Here is a 17992-nt window from a genome sequence, read left to right on the forward strand (position 1 = left end):
TTAAACAGGATATTGATTGATTCTTTCTAGCATTACGTCGCAACTGAGACAGTGTCTGCACCTCAGCTTAGTGTTCTTATGAGCACTTCCACAGTTATAAAAAATATAAAGGTTTTGACCAGCTTTCGCCACTGTGGCGCGGTTCATAACGAAATCCGATCTTTGATCTTGTAAGGCAATTGGTAGGAATCAAAATCAGTAAATAGCCCTCAAATTGGCAGTTGAGCTTGAGCGCAGTCCCGTCGAGTCCAAGCCCGAGTGGATCCACCTGACCAACCTCAATCGATCGCAGCGCAGTCAGGTAGCTCTTTCCATCTCCCAATATGATCCATATCGCCATGGTCCTCGATTGGATCGATCGATGTGCCCCACGGCGGGTGCAGCGATTTCCCCTTGGCCAATTGTTTTGCGGTTTTTGCGTAAGCGATTTACCGCTTTTCCAATTTGGTACCACACACTCATTGGATCACGATGATGAAGATGATGAGGATGAGCCCGAACCGACCGCACTCACTTTTACCACCCATTGTTAGTTAGTTTGGGCTCTGACCCACAATACTTATCCGCTCATCATTCTTTCCGGCGGTTTCGCGCGCCAAGAGAAGCCGGCGCCGGCGCCACACAGCCAATAATAGGTAATAACAATTTTTCAGCGTTGGTTTTCCTTAATTTATTTCTGTAATGCGAATTATATTATGCTATACACGACCGATCGAGTAATGGTTATAAAAACAAATAATGGTACGAGGTTTCCAGTTGAAAGCGTATTTACAGACGTGTTCCTCGGTATCAGACGGGGAAGGAGGGATCAGTTCTTTCGGGCCTTTTTCCGAGCCGGCGCAAGGCCACTGGCGAACTCGGACGTGTTGATCATGCGGGAGGTTTGTGCATAGCCGGCAAGGTCTTTGGGCTTCCGGTTGGCTCCCGGTGGGCCGTTACTGCTGTTACCTGCGGAGAATGGTCGCTTCCGAGGATTTCCGGCGAATGGTTTACTGCGAAATAGAGAAATAATTCAATTGCTTAGTGAACCCGTTTGATCTTTCTTTTAGAAAAAATGTACTAAAACTAGGTTAAGCATTCTGGTATTCTGTTTTTCTTAAGGGATGTAATTAAGCAGGTAACACAGATACCTTCATTTTTGAAATTATTTTCACACAAATTCTATAAAATTATGTACATGGAATTTGTTTGCATTTGAGGTTATGCAGAACTGGTTTAGCACATGTTTTGTATAAATGACCTTTGAAACTTATACTGCCGTGAATCGCAAGTCAGTCCCATCTGTAAAAAGTAGGCATTGAGAAAATGGACTGTGAAGTTTCCAAACTCGTTTTCCATACGAATATTCGAAAAATCCCAGAGGATTGAAATATGATCAGATCTTAATGAAACTTTCACAATTTGCTTTTCACTTCGATATCTTTTTGAGAAAAATATAGAGATGATCAAAACACGGTTCTTTTTTGTGTTACACGGGGTGGAAATCTGTAGTGGGACTGATATGCGGTTACTTTTCATTATGGGACAATTTGACTGGGACTATTTTTTCCTAATTTTTCCGAACAAATCATATTATCTTATGAGTGGAGCTGAAAGAGCATTGGAAAATATGTTGAAATCTGAACTCAACTCAATTTTGACGAAAATGCAGATGGGACTGACTTGCGATTCACGGCAGTATACTAAACCAAATAAATGTCTAAAATGTAACTAATCCTTCGTTAGGACCCATGAGCAATTTTCGCTGAAACCAGGCTGCCATCGGCACCCATCGTTAGATTTCCAATTTTATGTCACTGATCGCTAGTAAATATATGCTAAAACTAATCTATATCTGTTTTCCAATTCCAGGATTTTTCCCAGATGCCTGAAAATTTGAAAACGAGTGGAAAAATGATCCTGCGAATTGATATTTTCCTGACATTTGGTAGGACATTTAAAAAACCGACCTTTCCCTAGAAATCAATCATTCAGAGATTTTGAAATAAATTTCTGCTCTGTATATCTAAATTAGAACCAAAGTTCCAAAAACGGGCAGAGTTAAATAGTTCACCCATTCCCTTCTAAGAATGGTTTCGGAATTATGCGCTAGACATTGACTATGGATTCCTAGAAAAATTATTGACCTGATGAAACTTTTGTTGGACCCAAAAAGAGATTTTTTTCGATCTTTATTAACGAGATTTTTAGCCCTGGGCTAGTTCATCTCGGGACCAACGGCTTTCTTTCCCTTCCGAAGGAAGTTGTCACTATAGGGTGAATCGTCAATAGGGTCCTAAAGCCCTGTCCCGTTTTTAGTGCCAAACGCTTAAGTTTAGGCCAAAAACCCATGTTTACTCAATTTTTCTAATGTTTTCCGTTGGTTTAAGCCCAAAAAACATTTTTTTAGATTTTGTCACATCCTTTGGCTTAAACTCAAATTTTGGGTGTATTTTGTTTTCCGTGTCCCTTGCGAAATGTCAGATAGGAACAACCCCAGTGGTCGAACTAAAACCCCTGTGGTGTTTTTGTCGACTAAGCGAACGTCAAACATGATCAAAAGTGTCAAGGTTCATTTATGGACCAAATTTTTAAATTAAAGTTTAAATATCTAGAAAGATTCGCGAATCAGGCGAAACTGACAAAATGTACACAATTTAAGAAAATATAGCGTTGGAATTGTAGCTCTATTGTCTATTCACTGCACTTAAACTTTTCCCCTATCGATAATTTAACTATTCAAAAAACGCAAATTTGTAGAAGACGAAACTTCACCTCATGCCAAACCATACAGTTTATTAATTACGCCTGTGTTTTTTGTTTATCAAAGTGATGGCCGTATCTGAAATCGAAATCAAAACACGGCGAGAGTGAACGGCGACCTTGCAAACAAAAAATAAACAAGGCGTACATGGCGGGCTTAATTGAAACCAGAATGTAAACACGGCGCAAAAGTAATAGGCGACACTGAAAATAATATCGATTACAGGCTCATAACATTGGGCGATACTGGCATCCTTAAGTGCGTTTAAGGCGAAACCTTATAATATTTTTTTTAGTACGAAATATCTAGGGAAATTGTAGGAGATGTGTGTGGTATTGATGAGGATTTTAAAACTAGGTTTATGAAATGTGTATTAAGGTGGAAAGGTTAAAGTTTGAGTACATTTTCTCCAATTGGGATTAAAAATTGCACATGAGAATGGTTATTGTCTCATTGTTATTGATTTGTCAGATAGACCCTTATCGCGAATCCCTCTCGATATGATATAGCCATTATTTGAGCGGGAAAAATTGCTAAAGTAGTTACAGTAATATGCTTTTTCGTGTTATTAAATAAAAACAAGATTTCATTAAAAATTTTAGGACCCAATTGTTGAACGGTCAAAATGCTCGCTAATTGTTGAACACACCATAAGGAATACACGGACTGTTCAACAATAGGCGACGTTCTTAGCCTTCAACATTAGGCGACATGCCCTAACACTTTTTCGTTATGAGTGGCTATCTCGGGATGGGATTCGATCCCAGGTCCTCGGGATGATTGGCGTGTGTTCTAACCACTACACCAGGTGCGTCCCCAATCCAAAAAGAGATCTTCTTAACAGAAACGATGTACCGTAATCCGGGGTAACATTGATCGGGATGACTCATCTTGTTAAACGTTCAAATAAAGATTTATTGATGAAACATTTTCGAACCATGAATGGTGCCTCTCTTTCGTATATTCATAAGCTAATGATAATTAAGGCTTTTGCCAAAATTGCGTTAAGTTCATGCGCAAATTTGTCAACTTTTTGAAACAATGATTTCTATTATTTTCACTGACACTACCGAAAATTCATGTTTCACATGAGTTCTGCAGACGATCAAGGAATGTGCGGGTGTTACTAAAAATGGCATCGCCGAAAACGAATCCGTTGTCAAATCTTTTATAAGTTCATTCAATTAGGCAACATTAACTAATTACTATTACGAATGTAGAATTTCCTGAGGAAATTGCCTACTTTTAGGCGTATTACGCGGTTCAAGGTGTTTTTAATTTTGAAATAACTCAAAAAGTAAATGACTTGTAAGACTTTGGTCTTCATATTCGGCTTCAGGGGCCCTGATTTTAGTAAGTAACGGAATTTCCAATATTAGCGAACGTTGTTTACTTGGGTGATCAATGTTACCCCATATCAGCTGAATCAAAAAATCACTTAAAACATTTATTTAAACATAATTAAATCTTTCGAAAAACAAAATAAAGTACATAGCTAGGAGCGGTGGGTGCCAGTACTTGTTTTAAAAATATGAAACTTGTAACATTTGTATTGTGAAATGAAAAATTGAAGAAAAACTAAAAAAAATGATCAATGTTACCCCGGATTACGGTATGTAACGATATATCACCACAAACATTTGATTGTTCTCCAATGAAGCTGGCTAGTACGTTTGACATTCCAAAACAGCATCTTAAAAGGAAATCATTGCAAATTGTGCCAAGAGTCTCGTCCGGAACTAAACATAAATTACCATTTATTTATCCATCACAGATCTTGCCACGAATTCATAATAATCTAATAAGTAATTTGTAGAAAATAATTGGAAGAATTCGTTGTAAATCGGCCCAAAATCCCTACAAAATATTTTGAATCATCTCATAATTTGTCATAGAGCAAGGACTAGCCAAACTATTCCAGGAATCCACCAAACGGAATTCTTAATGATTAGGTCTCGGATTTCAATAAGAGCCCTTTAGAACTCCTAAAAAATTGTCAAATAGATTTTTGACGTTTTTGTCAACCTCAACGAATCTACTAAGAATTTCAAGAAAAATCATCCAAGGATCTTTTATAGAATCTACTGAGAACCTACTCATTACCTTTATAATAATCTATCAATAAAGGCGATACTATGCCTTTTTTCCTGTTAGGATTCCTGCAAAGACCTCATTAAAAATTTGCCCTGAATTTCAATAAGATTTTATGAGGTATTTCACCAAAGCCTTGCCATGAATATTAGGAGCCCTTCTAGAATATTTTCAAGGATTCGAATGATGTTTCATAAGATCATTTCTAAATGTATTCAATATTTTGCAGCTAGAAATCTACAGAGCATATCACAAGAAATCGGTAACAAATTAATGAAAAATCTGTCAACAAATTATCCAGGAAACCAATTATTTTTACAGTATATTGGTAAAGAAAGTTGTAGAAACCGTAAACTTTTTTTTTAACAACTAATAAAAAGGTAATCATGGTCCGAATTATGAGCTGTCAGAGACGTCTTGGCAAAACTTTCTATTTTCTCCTGATTGAAACAAAACGCAGATTTTCCCGGTGTGTGCCCTAATTTCCCCGGTCATTTATGATTCCCGGGTTTTTCCCGCTTTTCCCGGATGGACACTAAAAGTTTTCTCAAATTGGTGGACTCCTCGTACGCTAGCTAGCTAAACAGTTTGTGAAAAAGCCCATTTTTTAATAAATCTTATGTGTTTCGTCGCGTAGTAGGTCTCATATTTCCCTTGGAATACACTCAAAATAATCCAAACGTCATTGTTACGTGAAAACATACGTGATTTTTTTTTCCATCTCACTTTTCACGTAGCTCCTACGCAAATCATAAGTAGCCCAGAATGAACGCATGAACTTTGGAAGTTCGTCCATTCCACCGTCGCTACGTGGATTTTCCGGTAGCCTTTACGAAGCGTTTCAATACGACCTAGATGGTTTTGCATTAAATTTAACTGTAATACAGACCAATCTTATTTCTAATAGGCTTTGGAAGAAAACTAATCCCAATTAGAAAATGTAAACAAACTTAAAAGATTGTCATATTTTTATTGTCAATCTGAGCATTTTGAATCCTGTTTCTCCAATTTTGTGAGTTTGGTCTGTCTTGTTGTAGCCTTCGCGATAGAGATAGAGGTTATAAATCACGTATAAAATATGAAGTAATGCAGGGATTCTTCGGTATTCAAAGCATATTTACCTTGAAATCAATCCTACACAGTGTTTAGAGCAGCAGCAGCTTCTGAAGTTCTTCAAAAATCAAGCGAGCGCCATCTTAGGATTTGAGCTCAACACCGAATGTACGTACAACATGCAGATGTCAAAATGAACTTAGGCACCTACGTGAATTCCTCGTAAGTGCGATAGGTAACCTCAGTAAAAATGACCGAGTCACTATTTGGTGGTTATGAATGGTTTAGTGATCTTTATCTTAGTCAGGTGAAGTGGAGGTAAAATGAATTTGGAATGATCTACGTGATTTTTCACGTAGCAATGACGTTTGGATTTTTTTGAGTGCACATAGCAAACTTAGGAGCAAACGTGTAGAGGAATGATACCATTTTAAATTTGGTTGCCATCTTGAAGTTTTCAGAAAAATCTTTTTTCACCATTAGCGCACCGCTCGTTTTGAATTTTGAGATCACCATTAAAAATCTGAGAAAAAAACGGAGTAAGATAGGCTACAAAAACTAGGTGTGCAATGGTATTTATTCTGTGAAATCAACGATTTTCTAAATCATGTTCTACGGTTTTGACGTATATGACGAGTGCATTCCATACAAACATCATTTTTTGTACAATTGATATTTTACTAGAGTCAAACAAATAATATGAGTATTATTTGGAGCGAAAAAATCTGGCGGTCATCTTGGATTTTGACGCCATCTTGGTTTTGAGTAGTAGAATGAGCTTCTCACATTCTTCGCACTCAACATGTTGAATTTTAAGCCTACCACATCAATTCAATAATTGAAAACCATCTAAAACCATTGATTGAAGTAAACAAACAATGTTTTAACCATTTAAAACATTGTTTGTTTACTTCAATCAATTAACCAAATTTAAAATGGCCGCCAAATTTAGTTTTAAATTCCTCTATACGTTGCCACTAAGTTTGCTATGTGTTTCAAGGGAAATATGAGACATATTACGCGAAGAAACACCTAAGATTTATAAAAAGGCTTTTTGCAAACTGTTCAGCTCGCTGGCGTACGAGGAGTCCACCAATTTGAGAAAACCGAAACGACCACCCGGGCAGGATCCGTCATTGTTTTCAAAATTAAAAAAAAAATTTTTTCGTTCAAAATTAAGAAAATTTACACGAAAATGTGTTTACTGTATTCTGTTCTCCAACCAAAACACAGTGAACTTGATTTTCATCGAATATTTTTTGAACAGAAAAACTGCTGCTGAAGCTGACGTTTACCTCGGAATTTTTCGGAATTCAGCTTGTGCTTTGAAACAATTCTTTCCGAAACAAAGCTTTGCGTAGTAAATTTTGATGAAATAAAAATCAGTAGTTGAAAAGCTATATTAGTGCAAAAACAAATGTGAATCGGCAAAAGTGGAATGAATGTGAACCTGAGGTGTGATCGATCGTGAGCGTTTTCTGGCATGAGCGAAAGAGGGGATGGAAGCGGAGTTTTTTTTTTTAATTTCTTTATTAGTATCATTCCAAACATTACATTCATTTCTTATATCTAGGTGTTCTGTGTTATAAGACAACACTATCATCCTTATTTGGTAAAACAAATTTAAGATTTTATTAACATTTTGTTAACAACATATAACATTTCATTTGCCGTAGCAGTTCAGATTTTTAACAGGTGAGTTGATTTCACCTGCTTATAAGAGAAAAAAAAACGCTTTAAATATACTTAACCTAACTTAACCTAAACATATAACGCATTAATCGTGGCAATAGAAGATTGTAACGATTTTTGCCTGAAATTATTTATTATTTTATTTGACATTTGTTCCAATGTTTCAACATTGGATATTCTATGTAACTCATTGGTACTGTACCAGGGAGGAAGCCTCAGAATCATTTTCAAAATTTTATTTTGAATTCTCTGCAGAGCTTTCTTCCTGGTATTACAACAGCTAGTCCATATTGGTACAGCATACAACATGGCTGGCCTGAAAATTTGTTTGAATATCAAAAGCTTGTTCTTAAGACAAAGTTTTGATTTTCTATTAATAAGGGGATAGAGACATTTTACATATTTATTACATTTGGCTTGAATGCCCTCAATGTGATTTTTGAAAGTTAAATTTTTATCAAGCATGAGCCCTAGATACTTAACTTCATCTGACCAATTTATTAGAACCCCTCTCATCGTGACAACATGTCTACTTGAAGGTTTCAAATAAAGAGCTTTTGGTTTATGTGGGAATATTATTAGTTGAGTTTTGGAAGCATTAGGAGAAATCTTCCATTTTTGCAAGTATGAAGAAAAAATATCCAAACTTTTTTGCAATCGACTACAGATGACACGCAGGCTTCGACCTTTGGCGGAGAGGCCTGTGTCATCCGCAAACAAAGATTTTTGACATCCCTGAGGTAACTCAGGTAAGTCAGATGTGAAAATATTGTATAATATTGGTCCCAAAATGCTGCCTTGAGGAACACCAGCTCTTACAGGAAGTCTTTCAGATCTGGAGTTTTGATAATTAACCTGAAGTGTACGATTTGACAGATAACTTTGAATTATTCTAACAATGTATGTTGGAAAATTAAAGTTTTTTAATTTTACAATCAAACCTTCATGCCAAACACTGTCGAATGCTTTTTCTATGTCTAGAACAGGGCTGGAAAGCGTCAATGTAAATAGAGAGTGTCAAGCGACTTTTACACAGATGCTTCCCTCACTGTCATCGGACGGCGAGACAATGACAGAGACTTTTTTCAAATTGTCTTTCATTTTTCCGTCGCTACGGCTTGTGACGGAATCGTAAACTTGATCATTTTCAGTTTATTATCTGGTATATTTGTTATATATATCGCTGGAATCATGGAAGAATATCCACTTAACTTATCAAACACATTTACTTCCTGAAATTCTCCAGAAATAGATAAAAATTTGAATAGCAAAACAACAATAAAATTGCTCTCATGAGACTCCGTCATTGCGACGTAACGAAGTGAGCACATGAAATGTAGCTTCGTCTAGTGACAGTGAGAAGACTCGTTTCGTCAGTGTCGTAAGTCCGTCATGATACTTAACAGCCCTGGTCTAGAAGAGCAAGACCAGTAGAATAGCCTTCAGATTTGTTGGAACGGATCAAATTTGTTACACGTAAAAGCTGATGAGTGGTCGAATGTCCATGGCGGAATCCGAACTGTTCATTGGCAAAAATTGAATTTTCGTTGATGTGGGCCATCATTCTGTTCAAAATAACCTTTTCAAAAAGTTAACTGATGGAGGGAAGCAAACTGATTGGACGATAGCTAGAAGCTTCTGCAGGATTTTTGTCTGGTTTTAAAATTGGAACAACCTTAGCATTTTTCCATTTGTCAGGAAAATATGCTAATTGAAAACATTTGTTAAATATATCAACTAAAAATGATAAGCTACTTTCTGGAAGTTTCTTGATGAGGATGTAGAAAATTCCATCATCGCCAAGAGCTTTCATATTTTTGAATTTTTTAATAATAGTTCTCACTTCTTCCAAATCAGTCTCCCAGGCATTTTCGAAAACGTTCTCTTGATTGAGAATATTTTCGAACTCCTGAGTAACTTGATTTTCAATTGGAATAGTAAGTCCTAAATTAAAATTGTGCGCACTTTCAAACTGCATAGCAAGTTTTTGAGCTTTTTCGCAATTAGTTAGTAATAATTTGTTTTCATCTTTCAATGCCGGTATTGGCTTCTGAGGTTTTTTCAAGATTTTAGATAATTTCCAAAAGGGCTTAGAGCCGGGGTCCAATTGAGAAATTTTATTTTCAAAATTTTTGTTTCTTAAATCTGCAAAACGTTTCTTGATTTCTTTCTGCAAATCCTGCCATATAATTTTCATAACAGGATCGCGAGTGCGTTGAAATTGCCTTCTCCTCACGTTTTTAAGACGGATCAAGAGTTTAAGATCATCGTCTATAATCACGAATTCAAATTTTACTTCACATTTTGGAATTGCAATGTTCCTGGCTTCAACAATGGAATTTGTTAAAGTTTCAAGAGCATTGTCAATATCAATTTTAGTTTCTAAAGAAATGTTAACATCAAGATTAGAGTCAACATACGTTTCATATATATTCCAGTCGGCTCGTAAATAGTTGAAAGTGGAGCTGATAGGATTGAGAATCGCTTCTTGGGATATTTGAAATGTAACAGGGACATGATCAGAATCAAAATCAGCATGAGTAATCAGTTGGCTACAAAGATGACTAGAGTCGGTTAAGACCAAATCAGTCGTAGATGGATTTCTAGAAGAGGAAAAACATGTAGGGCTATCAGGGTATTGAATTGAGAAATATCCTGAAGAGCACTCATCAAATAAAATTCTGCCGTTGGAATTACTTTGAGAATTATTCTATGACCGATGTTTGGCATTAAAGTCACCAATGACAAAAAAAATTGACTTATTGCGAGTCAATTTTCGCAAGTCAGTTTGGAGCAAATTAACTTGCTGTCCAGAGCATTGAAAAGGCAAATAGGCAGCTATGAAAGTATATTTACCAAACTGTGTTTCGACAGAAACACCTAAAGTTTCAAAAACTTTAGTTTCAAATGACGAAAACAGTTGATGTTTTATACGCCTATGAATGATGATTGCAACTCCCCCACATGCCCCATCAAGTCGATCATTACGATAAACAAAAAAGTTAGGATCTTTTTTTAGTTTGGATCCAGGTTTTAAATAAGTTTCGGTAATAACTGCTATATGCACGTTATTAGCTGTAAGAAAATTAAACAGCTCGTCCTCTTTACCATTCAGAGAACGAGCATTCCAATTTAAATTATTATTTGGATCCATTAGAAAAACGTAATCCAATAACAATTTGATTTGTAAATTTTACACCTACTTGGACTGTCTCAGTCATAGTGGTGGCTTTGAACATTGCGTCAATCATTAGATTCAATTGTTCAGTTAGAAAATTAAAATCAGAGGCAGACATATCATCTGATGATTTCCCATTGGAATTTTCGGTAGACGAAGAAGCGGGGTAGGAGTTACCTGTGGCGGTAGGGTTTTTTCCATTTGATTTGAAACAAGTAGAATGGGTACTCATGGATCGAACAGGGGAGGAGTTCAAATTTCCTGCTACGATATCGGCAAAGGATTTACCGTGGGTAGATACATTCGAAATTGAAAGATTCGAACGGCTACCCGACGGATTAAAACTAGTTTGTGAATGAGCATGATTATGATCTTCCTGGTGGGTATGATTCCTAATCAAGCGATCGTTAACTGAAAAATGAGCATTGTTCGACACTCTACCAGGCAAATTCCGGAAACGACCGTTATCGTAAAGGATATTATCCTTCATCTGCCTGGCACGAGCCTCAACGACTCTTTTGCGTGAAGGGCATTCCCAAAAGTTAGCTTTGTGAGGACCCTTGCAATTGGCGCATTCAAACTTTCTGGTATCTTCTTTCACAGGACAGTCGTCCTTAGCGTGAGAAGAACCTCCGCAAATCATGCATTTAGCATCCATGCGACAATTTTTTGTACCATGACCCCACTTTTGGCACCGACGGCACTGAGTGGGGTTCTGGTAATTTCCTCCAGGTTTCTGGAAATGTTCCCACGTCACACGGACATCGAACATAAGTTTAGCTTTTTCTAAAGCTTTAATATTGTTTAGTTCTTTTTTGTTGAAGTGAACTAAATAATATTCTTGAGAAAGCCCTTTCCGAACAATCCCAGATTGGGTTCTCTTTTCATAATGATTACTTGGACTGGGGAAAATCCAAGTAAATCATTTATTCCATTTTTGATCTCTTCAGGTGACTTATAGTCACTTGAGAGACCTTTCAAGACGACTTTGAACAAACGTTCAGTTTTGTCGTCATAAGTAAAAAATTTGTGCCTCTTCTCTTCAAGATGTATGAGAAGAAGTTCACGATCTTTAAGAGTTTCCGGCAAAACGCGACAGTCTCCTTTCTTTGCGATTTGGAAGGAAACCTTGATTCCCCTAATGGAGTTCAAGATCTCCTGCCTAAATCCCCCAAATTCGGAACAACTGACCACGATAGGCGGCACTCTCTGCTTCCTCACTTGAATCAAAGAGCCTGGGCTAGAGGCTGCTTCGATTTGGTGTTCGGAAAATTTGTCTAGAGCATCGAACTGATTGCTCATTTCGATACAATTATTCATTTCACCCTTGGAAGAAACTTCGCATTCCGGGGAAACGTCCTTTCTTCCATTCTTGCCACGTGTAGTGACAGTTTTAAAACCCACTTTTTTGGAAGGAAGTAGTGAATTCAGAGATTCACCCTTCCTTTTGTTAGTTGTTGATACCATGTTTAGTTAAGAAACGAGAAAGACGTGACCTTCGAGAGGTTTTTTCCCTAGACGGTGTCCAAGAAGGATTACCACCGCTAGCTTTCGCCAACGGGTCCAACGAAAAATCGAAGGCACGGGTCCAAACAAGGATCGTAAAGGGATCAATAGTAGAAAAAATAGTACTGAAAAGTACTGTTTTAGTAGCACTGAAAAGTACCGTTTTTAATTTTAGCACTGAAAAGTACTGTTTTATTGCTTTAGGTAGTTTTTAAGAAAACTTCCAAGAGCAGAGAGAATTCGTGTACGCACAGCACGAAGGTACGATGCGCACTGCAACCCATTATATTATATCGTGAACGAAGGCTGCCGTCTATAGAAAGTACCGAATAGAAGCCGGGCACATCCGTGGCTGAGGATTCCGTTTCACTCCCGTCGTACTCAAATGCTTGCTAACATTGTAACGCAGGCGCCTGCCCCAAGGCATGTATCTGAACTATAGTGACAACGAATGTTCCGATACAGGTGCCGATTTTTTCAGACGTTCTTGAATGATCCATAGCGAAGCGTTTAGCCGAGACAATGCTGACCACTGGCAACAGGACATGATCGATGAATACGACGCTTGAATCTCCAACAAAACGTCCATGACCGATTTTCCGGAAGAATGAAGCCGATCAAGTGCAAATGAGAGTACCGGACCAAGCTGGTCCGGTATAGTATGATATGTGAACGGAAACTTCGACCGGTAGATAGCCAGGCGGTCATCGAAAGATACTCGCATCGGAAGAGGGTGGATTACGAGAACATCTACTCCCCGGTTGTCCAGCCTACCATGAGATGGTCATGCGACATGCAACGATGCCGTCTCGTACACAGGCTTGATGTAAACTTCTCTGCGATGCAAAGATGAGGCGATTTTGCCGTTTTTCTGAGGAGTAAACACTGAACTCAATATTTTTTAACAAAAATCTTCAAGCGATTCGAGTGAGAGTGCAAAAGAAATGCAAGGATTTTTTCTGGTACCGTGGTGAATCAAAATCCGGACGGTATCAGTATCCGGATACTCTGATAATATTAATCAATTAAAGGCAAAGTTGATATGTTCACTTGTAAATTTTATATTCTAGCTTTTGCTTTGAACAACGCTGATTATTTGACACATATCCGTTATCTAGTTACCATTTGCAATTAATTAAAAACAACAAAACAAAAAAGTTGCTCGAGTTGAACGTCATTTCTTCGCGGTGCAAGTGATTTTGTTGATAGCGTCGATGAACGCACTCACGACGTTTGGCTATGAAATTATTCAGTCCATGTAGTGATTTTGGAATGATTGTGCCCCGAAGAAGTTGCTCAAGAGATTAGTGACAAAATATTACAGAAATATGGAGTAAACAAGCGTTTGAAACAGTGAAAAAATCAACAAAAAGATGCTGTACGGAATTGGAGCCAAGTATTTTGAACCCGGACAGTGAAACCAAATGTTATATTCATAAAGCGTAAGAAGATAACTCACCAGTAAAACTAGAGGAAAGCTTATAAAGGAATCAATACATGTAGGATTAGTGATGAAAAATATACAGAGCGTTGCGTTATGCAGAAAAATTGAATCAATAAGTGGTTGTTCCAGTTCAAATCACAGTCGTCTCAGTCCAGGTAATTAAACAACACATTTGCTCACATATTAATGTGTTCTAACCATAAAGAAACCATCGCATTGCTCAAGTTTGTAAGAGCGTGATAAATTCGGGTGTTTTAAAAAGTTTCACATTTTATACTTAATTAATTGTATGTTAATACATAGCTGTCCGGATTTTGATTCAAAAGTGTCCGGATTTATAGACATGATTTGCTGCTGGTATCCGGATTTAAAGACAAGAAACCCTTCATTGTTTTAATGATTTTTATGGTAAAATCTTCAATCTTATAGGAAAATTGATCATTTTCGCTTAGATTAAACATGAATGTATTCGTTGCCTAAAAACTCTTTGATATTTTTTGAAGAAAACGTTTTTTTTTTTTTACAGATTTTGAACATTCGTGGCAACTTAAGTGTCCGGGTATTGATGCATCACGGTACTATCTCAAGCATGACGCTCACCTTCACTCACGCTTCAAAAAAACACTTGAGGGCCCCGCCCGAACAAGACAGTCCTCGGGGAGTTGTGATGACACTATGCTTTGGTGGAATTTTACTCTGTTGTGATTTGTGCTGCATCTTCCTCGCTTATTTTCGTTACCTCCCTGCTTAGCATTTTTTCGCTTCCTCGCAAAGAGGTAAAGGCAGCACGCTGTTCTAGAATATGTCACCGAACTCTGATGATGTTGAGGAGTATTATCAAGCCTGGTTGAAAGAACGACACATGCCGGTGAATGGTTGATGGTGCCCATAATTAGTGCGAGCACCACGAATAGAAAGAAATGGACTAGAGCGAGAAGGTATGGTATGGTATATTAAGATTTAGAAGCGACAACAAATTTGGACAATCAATTTATGATCATTGAATGAAAATTACGATATGATGTTTTTGAAGTTTTCAAGATCTTTATTTGGGTTACGGTAACGCGTCGGTCCCCTAAAGAATTTCGGAATATCTCCTGATTTAGATAACCAATGACCAATATCAACACAGATTCTAAAACTAGAAGAGTTTTCTGAGAACTTGTTAAAACATAGTGCTAAAATATCGGAAAAGAAAAAAGTTATTGTGAATCAAATATTTTTTCGTGGTATAAAAATGATTTTACTAGTGGAGATGTTAAGGCATGGAATTCGATAAAATATAGGTTTTTCACAACTATGCCAAACGGCTACTGGCGGCTATAAACGGCTAACCGCCAAATGGCGATTATGCCAAACGACCGTTATGCCAAATGGCATTATGTCTAACAACTATTACGTTGACCAAAAGGCATTACCCAAACGGCCAAACGGATTAGACCTCATCAAACTATCCCTAACATTCAACTTATCTGAAGTCCACTGAGATCCATTTCAAAACTATTAGAGATGTGGTTTCATAAATAGTTGAAGTAATCTGACGATCATCATTCAAATTTTCTGGAGAGTGTTAGCCGTTAACAGACTTCTTGACTCTGCTGAACTGCTATAACTAAAAACGGACAAATATGTTGACACAAGTTTGTTCATCAAAATCATAGATAACAAGCCTTCAGAGTAGAGTTTATTTTCTTTCCCCTGTTTGTATTTTTCTGGAAATATTGATTATGACACTAGGGTTGAATTTCCCCCCTAATCTCTTGCTTACATCTTCAAAATTTGTGAATATTTTTATGCAAAACTAACCTGTTTTTTATATTATTATAAATTAGCATTCTCATTAGTGACAGGGCTATTAAATGAATATCACGTGACTTTGACAATTGCATATTGGAAAAAATATCGGAAAATGTTTATCCAGGTGACATTTTCCGAATCAGTATCAGTTGGCAATGTTTGCGATACTTCGCATAAAAAAATGCTCTAAGCATTTTAATTTTTCAAAAATTTTGAAATTTAGCGGCAATCTATTTTTTTTTAATTAAAATGATTTAGCATTATAACTAGGGATCTATAGGGAACATGAAATATTCGTGATGAACATTCAGAATCCTTGACAGAAATTTCTGTATGATTCCGACTTGACTAAAATCACCATAGTGATCAATTTGACCCTTTTATAGTTATAGTCTTCGGTAAATCCTAGTTTCAAAATTGAACTGTACTTCTTCTTCTTTCTGGCGTTACGTCCCCACTGGGGCAGAGCCTGCTTCTCAGCTTAGTGTTCTTATGAGCACTTCCACAGTTATTAACTGAGAGCTTACTATGCCAATGACCATTTTTGCATGCGTATATCGTGTGGCAGGTACGAAGATACTCTATGCCCTGGGAAGTCGAGAAAATTTCCAACCCGAAAAGATCCTCGACCGGTGGGATTCGAACCCACGACCCTCAGCTTGGTCATGCTGAATAGCTGCGCGTTCACCGCTACGGCTATCTGGGCCCCAACTGTACTTACCCTCCTCGACCAGGTCGTCCACCTCGTCCCGCACCACCTCCACCTCGTCCCCTCTCTGCTCCAAACTTCCTGGGTCGGCCTCCCTGGTCACCATCATCGCCCTCCTGTCCGTCCCTCTTGGGTCCGGTGTGCTGCCGCATAAACTGCTTCGGTGGATCGCGCAGTCCCAAACACTTGGCATAATGGCCCATATTGACCGCCTTGATGGAGAAAATCCGCCGCAGCTCCTTCGGGAAGTTGGAATAGTAGCGCACCCAGGAAACGAACGCTACAGAAAGCCAGAAGGAAGAGAGAAAGAGATTAAACTTGCATTAGTATTAATGTGCATTACTTGACGAAGGGTCGGATCCCGAAGACCCGGAACAATTGAATAGGAGTTATTTTTCACTCTAAGGGCAATCGAGTGCTCGAGTACGAGTGCTCTCCAGATTTACAAAAGTACCACCTTAGAATCGGTAACAATTATTATATCATTTGGATGCTGTACGTACAGCAAAGCCGCCTCACTCTGGTCGATCCATTTGACCCGAAGGGGGAAAACCATCAGGAAGGAGATTAATCAAACATTGAATTGATGTAAATTTGAATGGGAAATTGTGAGCAATCGGCGGTCGTTCGGTCGTCGAGTCGAGGCGTTTTGCGGTGACTGCGACTTTAACGAATTCGACGGGAGAATGCTTAATGGGATTTGAAATGGTGATTGTTCACCGCCAGCCAGCCACACACGCACTCCTTGACGACTTCGGCGACGACGACGACGGGAGAATCTTGACTCTTGACTCTTTCCCTTCGGTAGTCCCATCGCGCAGAAGGAAGCAATAATTAATGGAAGTTACATTTAATGAACGGGAAATATTTTCCACTTTGGCACCCATCAACCACATCGGGAGGGAACGGTTTCCCATGTCCCGTTCCTTTCGGTGAGCCGGAGATGCTTGATGTATGCTTTGGAATAGAATCGTTCGAGAATAGGAATATCGATAAATCGTCGCCGATGGCAAGACGGTGTGGTAATTTCAAGTGGTAATTGAATTTCTCGCCGGGATCAATCGTAGGAGAATGGAACGAGTGTGTGGCGACGCGGCTCGACGTACGGTCCGCCGAGGTCATATATCAAACGGGGTGGGAAATGCGAGACTTATTCGGTAGAAGCTTCCTAATGGACGGTTAATGAGTTGTTGAATGGTGGTTTCGTTCGGTAGTTTCAATTGTGGTTGAGTGAGATGCTGAAAAGAGGAGGTGAGGGGAGCGTGGTATGGACTGTGGAAGATTTGTGACTTAGTGAAACAATGTATTTTTGAAGAGAGCGAACGATGAATTGGTTCCTGGGCGTAGAGTGGCTATTCAATAGCGAACTAGATTTCGTGAGAAAATAATTTGAAATTTTCAGCCAAAGTTAGTATCAGAGTTGTCTCTATAAGGAAAAGAGCTATGCAAAAACTAAGCATTCTCAATCCTATCTGCTCCACTTTCAATTATTTTCGAGCCGACTGGAAAACATAAGAAACATATCTAGATACTTATCTTGATGTTAACATTTTTTTGCAAACAAAACTTGATACTGGCAATGCTCTCGAAACTTTGACAAATTCCATTGCAAGGAACGTTGCAATACCAAAATGTGAAGTAAAATTCGAATCCATGATTATAGACAATAATCTTCAAGTCTTGATACGTCTTGAAAACGTGAAGAGAAGGCAATTTCAACGCACTCGCGATCCTGTTATGAAAATTGTATGACAGGATCTGCAAAAAGAAATTAAAAAC

At 38.1% G+C, this 17992-nt stretch overlaps 1 protein-coding gene across 1 annotated transcript in view; it reads right to left on the minus strand.

Moving 5' to 3' along the window:
• Nucleotides 1-655: 655 nt before the first annotated feature.
• The window catches only part of LOC5570658 (probable ATP-dependent RNA helicase CG8611), a 51129-nt gene continuing 33792 nt past the window's right edge, over nt 656-17992 (minus strand). Inside the window, exons 3-4 of the mRNA XM_001659202.2 lie at nt 16226-16493; nt 656-992 (exon numbers count right to left, since the gene is read on the minus strand). Of these exons, the coding sequence (XP_001659252.2) occupies nt 809-992; nt 16226-16493 (452 nt within the window). The 3' untranslated portion in view covers nt 656-808. The remainder of the gene's footprint in view (nt 993-16225; nt 16494-17992) is intronic.

This window comes from Aedes aegypti, chromosome 1 (genome assembly GCF_002204515.2).
Source record: "Aedes aegypti strain LVP_AGWG chromosome 1, AaegL5.0 Primary Assembly, whole genome shotgun sequence".
NCBI classification, from domain to species: domain Eukaryota; kingdom Metazoa; phylum Arthropoda; class Insecta; order Diptera; family Culicidae; genus Aedes; species Aedes aegypti.